At 41.4% G+C, this 13,178-nt stretch overlaps 1 protein-coding gene across 1 annotated transcript in view; it reads left to right on the top strand.

Annotated features, from left to right (window-relative positions):
* The window catches only part of PXK (PX domain containing serine/threonine kinase like), a 136,388-nt gene that overhangs the window by 57,818 nt on the left and 65,392 nt on the right, over window positions 1-13,178 (top strand). Inside the window, exon 4 of the mRNA XM_073592217.1 lies at window positions 7,423-7,609. Within this exon, the coding sequence (XP_073448318.1) occupies window positions 7,423-7,609 (187 nt within the window). The remainder of the gene's footprint in view (window positions 1-7,422; window positions 7,610-13,178) is intronic.

The following is a 13,178-nucleotide window of genomic DNA, read 5'->3' as shown; positions in this document are numbered from 1 at the left end:
CTGTTTTTGTTCCTCTCTGTGTATATTGGTATTTACCTTATCTTCCTGTCCTGGAGATACAACATGACTTAAGAGAAAACCTTACCAAATTGAAAGAAATCTTCTTGTAGACAGTTGTCACCAGAACAAGTTTCCTCATTGGAAAATTCCCTCTCCACTTCCTGTTCTGGTGACAACTTAAACTTTTGCATATTCCTCCCACTTTAAGTCCTGGTTCTAACCCTTACCTAATCTCCTACTCTTAAAAAAAAAAGGGGGTGGGGGGGGGGGGGGGGGGGCGTTAGATACACATTAGTTCCACAGAAAATAGTCTCTGTAATCTTAAAAGCTTCATCCACCTTTGTAACTATTTTAGATATTTACTATGTAACATGAAACATGCATTCCCAATCTTATGAATTGTGGGGTTTAGCTTTTTCTTTTTACACAGCTGTATTATCTATTCAGAGATCCGTTCACATGATCTGTGAGTAGAAAAACTATAAGTCCAATCTGCTACTCTTAGTTCTCAATGGAGCACAAATGAGGTGATGTCACCATACCTGTAATCCATTGTTTACTTCAATACCCTATGGTAGGTCTGTACCTCTGTACGGACCTGGGAAGAGTCTGCAGGAGCCTGTACATTGCACCCATGATGCACTAATCATGGTTACAATGTTTTTCAAGCTCCAGGAGAAAAAAACTAATGCACTTGGTTATTAATGTGAGTGCATTTATTATTTTTTTTGCAAAAGGTGTACTATGTCTATAATCTAGTGGTCATTTCAACAGCCTAATTTATAATTTGTGATTAAGCTATTAATAATTCTTAGTAACGTTAAATTTTGATCTGCAACACCTGAAGCAAGTGGAAGGTTGCGCGAGTATATATATTTAGAATATGTTCCTTTCAAGTACAAGGTTGGTTTAGGAGTAGTTGATGGAACAAGAGGCACCCCCTATGGATATTTTTGGCTGAGCTTTCCAGTGGGGGTTACCTGTTACCCGTACTGTGCATCTAAACATTGTTAAGGTGGCTTGCTGTGTCTGAAACTCTCTCAAGACATTAAGCAAAATGTCCACATATCTCAGGGGCAGACTGGTTGCTTATTAGCTATTTCAAAAGAGCCTTATTTTCAATATATAGATATTCAGTGGGGCAGTCTCTAATTTTAAATGAGCAGTATCAACTGATGTTTGTGTGGTTGGGAATGCAGATCACATCATAAACTCAACCCATCCAAAAACAATTTTGGTGAGGTCTGGGTGTCTGATTCCAGTGGCTTGTACACATAGATGTTACAGAAGCATGTTGAGCTTTGATCTCACTTTCCTCTTGGGCAGTTATTCTCAACCATGGTACCATGGAACTGTAGAGTTCCTCCAGAGGTTGCTAGGGGTTCCTTGTTCTGAACTGATTGACCTCCTGTGTGATGAGGTCTGCATGGTTCCAGAGCCAAAACCACTTGGAAAAGTCAGTGGCATGACACCAATGATCTCTGTTAGGGTGGCATTCAGACCACCAATGTAAGGGGCACTTTTCCTTTGACCCCCAATTAATTGGTTTTTAGCAGGGATTCCCCATAATCTGACATATCTTCAGGATTCCTCTGGAGAACAAAGTTGAGAGAGTCTGCTGTTGGCTTTCAGTGCTCCTCTCCCCCTGGTGTTATGGGGATTAATAAAAATTGTTTTAGTTCTGGAGTTCTAACACACCTTCCTTTACTGGTGTGACAACACTGTCACCCTATGATAGGAAGTCACTTTTCAATATGACATGAACTTTACTGACAAGCATTAGTTTAATAGCACCTTTAAATGAGACCCTGGTTTAGTGTCAGTTGAAAAAGATAAGGCACAGAAAATGCTTTTCTGCCTAAACCTTGCATTCTATCCATGCCATGCCAAATGGGCACTTAAAGTAGCTGTAGATATATCCCCACTTAAGTATGATGAGCTCTGTATTGGCACTGAATATATTTATAGAACCTTCAGAGGAGACTCTAGATTTTTGTTCTGCGCTGTCATCTCAATCAAGAAGGTGAGGGCACCGAAAATGCATTACTGCGTAAGCTGCATGTTCTCCCCCTGTGGTTGACCATTTAATTTTTTGTCAATCTCGCTCTCAAATGTGACTTGTTTCAGGTGTAATTGGATTTTCAACCGCTTGTCAGATCTGATAATCTTCATTGCTCACATCTAGCATGTAAACTGGCAGTAATTCCCCCTTTTTAACGCAGGCCTCGCTTCATATCCTCTTCATTACCGTGCCCTATATCTCACAATTTGGCTTTCTCCTGGGCTGTGTTTAATGCGTACAAATTGAATTTCAGGACAGATGGTTATAAAGTAGAACACAACTGTGAAAAGAAAATGTACGTTTTATAATGCCACGAGTTCAGGATACAAAGTCAGGCCAGCAGAGAACATGACGTATTTATGTCAGATGGGGAGTTTATTTTAAGGTCTGTTATACTGATAAGATCCTTCAGCCAGCAGACAGGGGTCCTTCTTTATCTCATCTGGGTGCGGTATCTGTGATCATTATACAAGCAGAAGATAGGCTTCCTATGAAGTATACAAAGCTTTGAAATTATAATTATGTGTGAAAAATAAAACAAGGAAAAAAAAAGCCTATGGATAGTGGTGATAGATTACATGCTTCAGCTGGGTTTATAACAAAATCAAACCGTTGTAATCCAGTGTAGCAATTAAATTGGCTGTCCAAATGCCCGTATGATTTTATTCCCAGGATTAACAAAAGCTTTTTGCGTTCATGTTATGAGCGATGTAGATAGGTCAGCATGCACAAGTCCCAATAGTAAAGTAACCTAGAAACCAAAGAAATTACAGCAGACCATTATTTTTTTAGACTACTATTGCTAGAGAACAAGTCACACTTGGACTTATAAGGAAATCTGCCTACCCAGTCTTAATTTATCATTAAAGTGGTTGTAAACCTCAGGCATGAAATATGAACAAAGCATATTCCTCTATCCTGTGTACTTGTCTCTATCCAGAGCACGAAGTGTCATTTCTGTCAGCTGCTTTGTTCCTCTGCTATCAGCATGAATCACTTCTGACAAGTTTTCCTGACACCAAGAGAAAAATGGTGACAGGGGAGGGATCTTAGGTACAGTGACAGCCTCAGCTCTGTTCCTGTGTGCTTTGTGGAGGGGGTTGTCTCTCTTCTCTCCAATGAACTCTCAGAGCTATCCTTACTAAGCTCTGCAGAGTGTAATTTGAGCTCTCTGCCCCATTTTTTCCTGAACCCTCAAACAAGCTTTATAAATTCTGCACTTTGAACGGATGTTGTAAAGAGAAGACTGCAGATAGAGAGGTACAACTTTTATATGAGAATTTGTTTAATCTCTATATATCACCTGAGACCAGTCACTTCAATGGGTATATGTAAGGGTTTACAACCACTTTATTGTGCAGGCCTTTCTTTGAAGAACCTAAATTTGTCTGCCTACTTTAAATAAAATCTCCTTTTCTTTAATTTAAGAAGAGGAGGTCCAAGCTCACCTTTTATACAGGGCTTGACAAACTGGGCTGCCGGCCAAATTCTTGCCACACCCCGAATGCACCCCCCCCGCTATGTATCCTGGGCTCCGCTTGCCCATCTGTGGGCTGGGGACCAGTATAGCGGGTGCCACTGTGGAGAGGGGAGGGAGGAGAGCAGACACGTTATTTCACACTGTTATTTGTTGACCCAGAAGTGACGTGCGACGTCACTTCCGGGTCCCTCTTCAGTTTTCTTGGCCATCAAGGCCGGGAAAGAATGTAATGCAGCGCGATGTGCATTGCATTACATTCACTGGAGCACAGGGGAGACGTGCAGGGTCTTAATGTTTTAATTAGTAAAAAATGAAAGTTACATCCAAGCACAAAAATCTCCCCTCCCCCCCAAAAAAACAATGGAGGCCCCCCACATATAGGCACGTACAAACGTAAACGCACAAGGCGGGGCACCTGCGCCTGAAAACGTTGACTGCCGTACACATGTTGCATAACACCGGAATGAGAGCAGTAATTCTAGCACCAGACCACTTTTTGTAATGCTAAACTGATGACCTATAGGGGTCTTTTAAAGTGTTACCTATGGAAAATATAGGACACTGACATGTTTAAGGTTTCACATGTTGGGTATCTATTTACTCTGTCCAACCTCATCTTTTATATTTTACCAAAAATTGGGTAATTTTATTGTGTTTCTTTGCCCCCCAAAAAATGTAACCTTTAATGTGTTTTTTTACTGAAATAAATAAAAAAATAACTTTTTGTGGTAATATTGTGTGGCAAAAATTGGAACTACCACTATTTTATTCTCTAGGGTGTCTGCTTTCAGAAAATATATATATAATGTTTGTAGGTTTTATGTAGTCTTCAGGCCTCAAATGATTTTTTTAAACGTGTGAAAAAAAAACACAAAACCGGCTCTGGCTGTGAAAAGGTTGAAGGATAAGTTCGCCTTCAGGAACATGTTACATGTTCCAACTGTAAGATTTGTTAGTTTAAAAAAAAAAAATGGCTCCTAACTTTTTTTAGCTGGCTCCTAGATTCAAAGTAAATTTGTCAATCCCTGACCTAATATATATAGTCGTCCTTTACAATGTCCCTTTCTTTTTTGTCTTGGAGAGTCCCAAAGCTCCTGTCCTCCTCCCTGTTTACTGGTGTCTCCCTTTTGGATAGCTTGATTCTAAGGAGACACTCCCCTGCTTCCTCCTCCTCCCTGCTTCCAGCAATTTGACTGACAGCAGCAGGAGCCTATCGCTCCACTGCCTTCAGGGTCTCCTGCTCAATACACAAAATCAGGGAATGGTATTGATTGATAATGGAGCCGGCCATGGTGACCAGGGCAGCAGGTAAGTGTTTGGAGATGAGGTTGGAGGAGGATGGCTTTCACATGTACTGGGCGATTTTTACCTTTCACCTTTAGCCTGTGAAAGCATCAAGGTAAAGAAACGTTAAGCTTTTAGTACTACTTTAACTTGTTGTGCTTGAGGATGAACCTATGACCTGAGATTTAGGAGGTAAAATGTCACCTGAAGTCTAGCATTTGCTGCTCTGCCAATTACCTGACTTGCTGATAACACAGATGTCTTCTGAATGTGCATACCAATATCTCATAACAAAAAACTTTACATACCGAGCATATGAGAAAACACAGGGCTTGCTCTTTGATGCTCTTATGGTTACTCAGAAGCTGGAAGACCTATTTCTTTCAGTATGAGTCCAGGCACCTGGCAGGGCAGCAGCTGTCACCCAAGGAGGCTTCCATCTCTGACTCTAGGCTGATGTTATACATGGGATCCTTGCCAGTGACAGGATCGCTGAAAATTGCAAAAATACTCGCCTGCTTCCATGGGTCACTCTCTCACTGAGTGGATGAGCAAAGTGTTTCGCAAAAATGTTGCAGTATGTAAGATGCCAGCGAGGGAGCAAAGTCTCTCTCATCCAACCAATGAGGGAGTGACACATGGAACCAGGTAAGTCTATTTCTACCCTATTTAGGCCCATATAGCAATCTTGACATTGGCAAACTCTTACTAGCCACTAGTGTCACATAGCCTTTCGTTCCAACTCACAAAGTTGAATAAGAGGGATATAAATCATGCATGGACAGGTATAATAATATAGAAAAAATTGTTTTCCAATTCTTACATAAACTCTGTGAAGCTTTTTTTAAAGCAGAATTCAGCTATTTAACTATTTTCTATTTAACAACTTTTCCTTAGAGGCGTTAGCCATAATGTGCTAGTATGCCTACCATATTGGCACATTATGGCAAACCTAACTGTCAAACAAATCCCCTCCAGCAGTTTGCTGTCATTGTTCCCCCAGACTTTCTACGGGGTTCCAACTGTTTGACCACTGGACTGGTCATTGTTGCAATGATGTCACTCCCACACATGTACACGGGAATAACATCATCACGGCACAAAGCAGTTTCATAAATAAATGGTGAACTGGACCTGCACGGCTCAGTGTACATAATTGTTGACAGGCAGGGAGAAAGCATTTATGACAGAAGAGACCAATAGGGTCTCTTCTGTCATAAAAATCATACCTGTCAGTGTTTTTGTTTTTTAAGTTAGTTTCCACTTTAATATACCCAGGGATACAAAGTAAGATACCAAGGGATACCACTCGTTGGCTTTTCTATACCTGAGAGCTGTCATCGCATGCCCAGGTCTGTGTAAACAGTGCTTATTTTATATTCAGCTGTCTGAACATGCAGGTTGGAGGGTGATATGACTTCAGACAATGACTGACAAGTACAAGGAATGCATCTGCTCCATGTATCTGTTCAATGTATTCAATCCCAGGAGCTGTAAATGATCACTTTTAAACGACACTATAATACACAGAGTAGGGCTAAGAGCTAAGGAGCCGGGTGAACCAACGAGTATCAGATGCAGCTGTATAAACCTCCTGGGAGTGGAAGCAAAGTTATACAAACCAAAAACAAAAATGAAAACAGCGCAGTGAAATTGAGCAATAGTTAGTAGCCAATGATGTAGGAAAATCTTGTCCAAGAAGAGGTTAAACAATGCAATGCTGTCCAGTATTGAAGAATAAAAGCAAGTCTTTAATAGTTACAAAAGTGTGTAACGATATATAAAACAACCGCCATATGGTGGTATAGGCTTATGGGTATATCAATACTTTCTCACTGGACCCATAGTAATATCTCCTGGTGGGATGTGGAGAACACGATGTGGCTGTAGATTGCCTGCTTGGTGGTCCCAGAGTGAGCACCAAGGTAGTGCTAGTAATCGACTCGCAGGGTTCTCCGGTCAAAGCCGCTGTTGTATGCAGATGCTGTCTGCAAAGTAACTGACAGTAACCAACAGTATGGCCGCTCTCTAGGACTGTGATGTCCGCGACTGGAAGTGATGTCACCACTCTGCCAGATGTGATGTCCACAGGGCCCCGGTGTGGATGGTGGCTGAAAGGACACAAAAAAGCCAACCTGGTGGATAACGTGTTTCAAAGCAAAAGCTTCTTTATCAAATCCAAACAATGAACAAAGAAGCAGGTGGAAATGGAAGCGCCTGGGAGGTGAATATTTGCGCTCCAATTTCCACCCTCAGAGTTGTCTATATAATAGACTAATTTTGTTCATTGTTTGGATTTGATAAAGAAGCTTTTGCTTTGAAACTTGTTATCCATTAGATTGGCTTTTTTGAGCTGCCATCCACACTATGGTCCCGTGGGTGTCACATCCAGCCGAGTGGTGACATCACTTCCGGTCGCTGACATCACGGCCCTAGAGAGCGGCCATACTGTTGGTTACCTGTCAGTTACTTTGTGGACAGCTGTGTTTGCTGTAATGAATCATTTTGCAAACTTTGTTCCACCCAGCTGGAAAGTTTTTGCTTAGTGACCTTTAACAATATATTGCCTATACTTTTTGCCTTTATGTCTTCTCAGATCTCAGGTCTAAGTCTACCTCTTCCCCCCAAGAAACTCATTGGAAACATGGACCGTGAATTTATCGCTGAGCGACAGAAAGGGCTCCAAAATTATCTAAACTTTATCACCTCCAATCATATACTGAGTAATTGTGAAATTGTAAAAAAGTTCCTCGACCCGAACAATTATTCTGCAAATTACACAGGTAGGTCACAAGACTGATGTTTTATGTCCCTTATGCCCCGTACACACGGTCGGACTTTGTTCGGACATTCCGACAACAAAATCCTAGGTTTTTTTCCGACGGATGTTGGCTCAAACTTGTCTTGCATACACACGGTCACACAAAGTTGTCGGAAAATCCGATCATTCTGAACGCGGGTGACGTAAAACATGTACGTCGGGACTATAAACGGGGCAGTGGCCAATAGCTTTCATCTCTTTATTTATTCTGAGCATGCATGGCACTTTGTCCGTCGGATTTGTGTACACACGATCGGAATTTCCGACAACGGATTTTGTTGTCGGAAAATTTTATATCCTGCTCTCAAACTTTGTGTGTCGGAAAATCCGATGGAAAATGTGTGATGGAGCCTACACACGGTCAGAATTTCCGACAACAAGGTCCTATCACACATTTTCCATCGGAAAATCCGACCGTGTGTACGGGGCATTACAGTGAGTCAGATTTTGGAATGATTGAGATGATGCAGTCATATGGTAGTCTGATTGTGTATGATAGTGTCACTAAATCTACAGGTCTGCATTGGCTGCAAGAATGTTATTTGGAGGGTCCGTTAAACATTTGCGGACCGTTAAACATTTAAGATGCCCACACATGTAATTATTTTACCTGATATTGCTGACCTAATTTGCCAATATTAAGACTATGAGTAGATTATCTCTGTCTCTCAAGGCTGACTAATAACTGAAAGGCTGCTTTATGTGGCCTTATAATGGATGCATCAACATGAATATGAAGACCTAAGATAACCGCTATTTTCTCTGTTGCATGAATGCTGCTGACAAGATATGTCAGACCTCAGCATCACTATGATGTAACATGGCGCCAGTGCCCAGTTGTCAGGTGGCTTGATCTGCATCATTATAACTGCCCTAATGCTGATCTTCAGGCTCTCTAAATGATCCTTTTAGATACATTAACCCAGCTTAACAGGTTCTGAAAATGGTATAACCTTAAAGTGCCTCCATGTGTTTTGCTAATTCATGCAGTAAAGCCAAGGAAACGAACCAGTGGTATATTATTGTGTCCTTTACTAAAAGAGAACGCTGCGTATGCTAACTATTTTCACTTACGGGAATAAAATACAAGACATACAGAGTGCTACAACTATACATACATACACATATGTCAGTTATCCTTTTCTAGCAAATGCAAATGTCTGTATGGATACATCAGGTGTCGTTGAGCTTCAGTTATAGCTGGTCCACGATTTCTGTAGAAACTGGACTCCAGGTATTTCAAGCGATTGCAGGAAAACAGGTTCTTGGTCTTGACAGTCTTTCTGTCTCTAGTGTGGCTTTTAGTATTGGCAGAATCCTGGGGAATCCCAAATCTTTTTCAGTTCTGGTAGATTCATGCAGATCCAGACATCTCCATTGGCTGCCACGGGATCACGTAACTCTTGTGCATGTGCAGGAGTCAGCTATCTCAACACGTGCCAGCAATGTAAGCTGTACTGTGCACGCGCAGCTGTGTTTACATACAGCAGCTGTCTGCAAACAGGCAGGTAGGTGTGTTTTATTGCAGAAAGGGCATTGCATATCTCTTCTGCGACAATAGCCTGTCTGCTTGCAGTCTTTTGTTAAATGCCTTCAGTTCCGCTTTAATGTTCTACTGGGTCATTTTGTTGGCTTTATTGCAAGAAGTAGATATATACCATGAATTAGTAAAACACCAAGTACTTGCTCATGTGGTTGTTCATGCTTTGGTTTTGAAAAATGCTAGGTGAGTGTAACCATGTGCTACGTAACAACTGGATGGGATATCCTCCCCGCTTGAGGATCTCCTAGCAGGCTTTAGTGTGACACCATGTAGTGGAAAGGTTTTGGGAGTTAATGAGTGGTAACAAAACAGTAGGTATGACATGTAGGTAGCGCTATCAGTTATGGGGTTTTAGCTGAACGGGCAAGGTAGCCATGAGGAAATTAACGTATATACCTTTTGAGTGTTTACATCATAGCACAGGCAATTGCTGATCCTGCTTTCATTAGGGGGGAATTAGAACACCCTGGTATTCCTTAGAGACATATAGAGAAGAGCAGTTTGGGGACTTAGAGAACACAACCTCAAGAACTGCTAGGGCATGGCTATAGACCTCATTATCCGTGGAAGCTGAACTGTAAAATACTCAGAAGTTTAAGTATGTACAATCAGGACTATTGTGTATCTGTTGTTTTTGCTGAACCCAGAGTGCAGCTTTAAGATTTAAGAACATTTTTGTTTTTGACATAATAATACAATTTATGCAATAAATATGAAGGGCACCAAACCAAAAACAATATACCGCTTTTATTATTCAAGGCTGCTGCCCCTTTAATTGCAAAACAACCTGTGAAAATATAGAAGTATAAGGGGAAGGTGCTGCCATGTACACCAAAAACATAAAAAAAATCCAAAAACAAATTAATTCATATACAAAACAGATGCTAAATATGTGACGTGTAGATATAAAAAGTCCATATATACAGTGGGGAAAATAATTATTTGATCCCTTGCAAATTTTGTAAGCTTGCCCACTTACAAAGAAATGAAGGGTCTATAATTTTTTTAGCATAGGTGTATTTTAAATGATAGAGACAGAATATCAACCAAAAATCCAGAAAAAAACACGATACAAATGTTATAAATTGAGTTGCAGTTCAGTGAGTAAAATATGTATTTATTTGATTCCCTAGCAAAACATAAATTTGTACTTTGGGGAGAAAGCCTAGTTGGTTACCAGGTTTGCACACATCTCAGGAGGGATTTTGGTCCACTTTACAGATCTTCTCTAAATCCTTAAAGTGGTTGTTAACCCACTTATATCAATTTACATAATCCTGCTAGTTCCCTTATGACAGCTGCTCCTGTCTCTGTGTTTTATTAAAAAAATGCCTCCTTTACCGGATTTCAGAGCAGTTCCCCACGATCAAGTCACCGGCTGGCTCTCTCCTCTGCCCGGCTGACAGATGCAGTAAGCGGGGCCGAGATTCCCCCGCTGACGTCAGACAGGACGTGAGGATGGGAGGAGAGAGAGCTGGCTGATTGCAGGGAGCTGCTCTTAAACCCGGTAAAGGAGGCATTTTTTTAATAAAACACAGAGACAGGGGCAGCTGTCATTAGGGAACCAGCAGGATTATATAAATTTTAAACAATTATGAGAGCAGCAGTAATGGAAAGGGCAGGCACTGACACAGTGGCAGACAGGCAGGAAGGGAAGGGGAGGGGGGGGGGGAGGACACAGGAGAGAATGGATGACAGAGGCACGTAAACTGACCACTGTGTCAGGAGTCAGCAGCCATGATGAACCGTGGTCAGTTTACAAAGGGGAGGGTAGATACTGGCAGGATCAGCCAGGTATTTCAGGTGATACAGGGGGCCAAATGACACAGCACAAGCACTGTGCTGTTTTACATGCTTTAAAGGAGCAGGATGCATTTTTTTTTTTTTTTGGGAGGGTTAACAAACACTTTAAGGTTTCTTGGCTGTCCCTTGGCAACTCGAAGTTTCAACTCCCTCCATAAATTTTCTATAGGATTAAGGTTTGGAGACTGGCAAGGCCACTCCATGACCTTACTGTGCATTCTTCTTGAGCCACTCCTTTGTTGCCTTGGTGGTATGTTTTTGGTAATTGTAATGCTGGAAGACACAACCCATCTTCAGTATTCTGGCTGAGGGAGGAAGGTTCTCATCCAAGATTTTACAATACATGGCCCTATCCATTGGTCCCTCAATGTGGCAAAGTCAGCCTGTACCTTCTAGCAGAGAAACAATCCCAAAGCATAATGTTTCCACCTCCGTGCTTGACTGTAGGGATGAACTTAGGGTCATAGTCAGCATTGAGTCTAGTTAGTGCCAAAGAGCTCAATTTTGGTCTCATCTGACAATTGGCAAACTTCGGATGGGCCAGTACATGTGTCTTCTTGAGGGGGGACCTTGCGGGCACTGCAGGTTTTCAGTCCATAGCGGTGTATTGTGTTACCAATGGTTTGTTTGGTGACTGTGGTCCCAACTGCCTTGAGATCTTTCACAAGCTCCTCCCGTGTAGTTCTGGGCTAATCCCTCACTTTTCTCATGATCATCCTCACCCCATGAGGGAAATCTTGCATTGAGCTTGAGACTGAGTTAGATTGATGGTAATTTTGTATTTCTTCCATTTGCGAATAATCGATCCAACAGTTGTAGCCTTCTCACTAAGCTTCTTGCTGATGGTCTTGTAGCCCATTCCAGCCTTGTGCAGGTCTACAATCTTGACATCCTTTGACAGCTCTTTTGGTCTTGCCCATGATGGTGAGGTTTGAATGGAAGAAAGAATCCGTGGACAGGTGTTTATTATACACATAACACGTTGTCATTAGGGACACCTTCCTAAATTGACAGGACTAATCTGTGTACCACATGAGCACATACAGTAGACAGTCTGTGGGAGCCAGAATTATTGTTGGTTGGTAGAGGATCAAATACTTATTTTACTTACTGAACTGCAACTCAATTTCTAACATTTGCATTGTGTGTTTTGTCTTGATTTTTGGTTGATATTCTGTCTCTATCATTTAAAATACACCTATGATAACAATTATAGACCCTTCATTTCTTTGTAAGTGGGCAAACTTACAAAATCTGCAGGGGATCAAATAATTATTTTCACCACTGTACAATAGTGGATTGAAACTGAATCCAAAATTTGCACCGCGACTGGCAATCCAAGAGCCGGCATGCATCCCAGGACCCAGAAGTGGTTCAGGGAGTTGATCCAGAAATGGTATCAGCGGCTCAATGCATTTCGCAGAGGTGCGCGTCATCAGGAAGCGGATATGCACATCGGCTCTGGGACTGCTAGCGGTGCGAATTCCTCTCTCAGCCAATAAGCTGTATGTGTCGGTGCTGATATACTTCATCTACATTAAGTGTATAATATTTATATCTTGCTTTTATATGTTCAATAAAACACTACACTGAATGCCTCCCTTCTTGTCATCTTTTCTGGAGCATTTTATCCCAGTGACAGAGTAGGGCAGTGTTGAGAGAATGTTGAGTGTTGAGAGAATCTTGTCCAAGACCCCGTAGAGTTGGATTCAGTTTCAATCCGCCTGATGGTCACCTTGCTGTGCTTATTGCTTTGATGAGGGTGAATTTTATAAGCATGTGGTGGAGCACTTTTAATAGAATATTTTTGCCACTTTTCAGACTTTTTGAGCAACACGGTCTTTGGCAATACACCATTGCTTATCTGGACTTTTTATGTCTATACATGTCACATATGTGGCATCTGTTTTGTATACTTATTAATTTAGTTTTTGGATTTGTTTTTGGTGTATAGGTCAGGGCCTACCTTCCTTTCATACTTGTAGAATAAAACAATTGTCTTGTGTTTGTACTATTTTTGGGTTTTAGACTCAAATCAACCGGGAATCACCTGCTCTAACATAGATAAGATATAGGAGGCCTTCACCGTTGGGTGAAACATGTAAGCTGTTTTTATCTGATATCACCTAGTAGCAAGTAAAGATTCAACACGGATGTTTCGAGTTGCTGGCTTCCTATATCTTAT

Source organism: Aquarana catesbeiana, linkage group LG07, assembly GCF_042186555.1.
Source record: "Aquarana catesbeiana isolate 2022-GZ linkage group LG07, ASM4218655v1, whole genome shotgun sequence".
NCBI lineage: Eukaryota > Metazoa > Chordata > Amphibia > Anura > Ranidae > Aquarana > Aquarana catesbeiana.
This window is presented reverse-complemented; position numbering and strand designations above follow the sequence as displayed.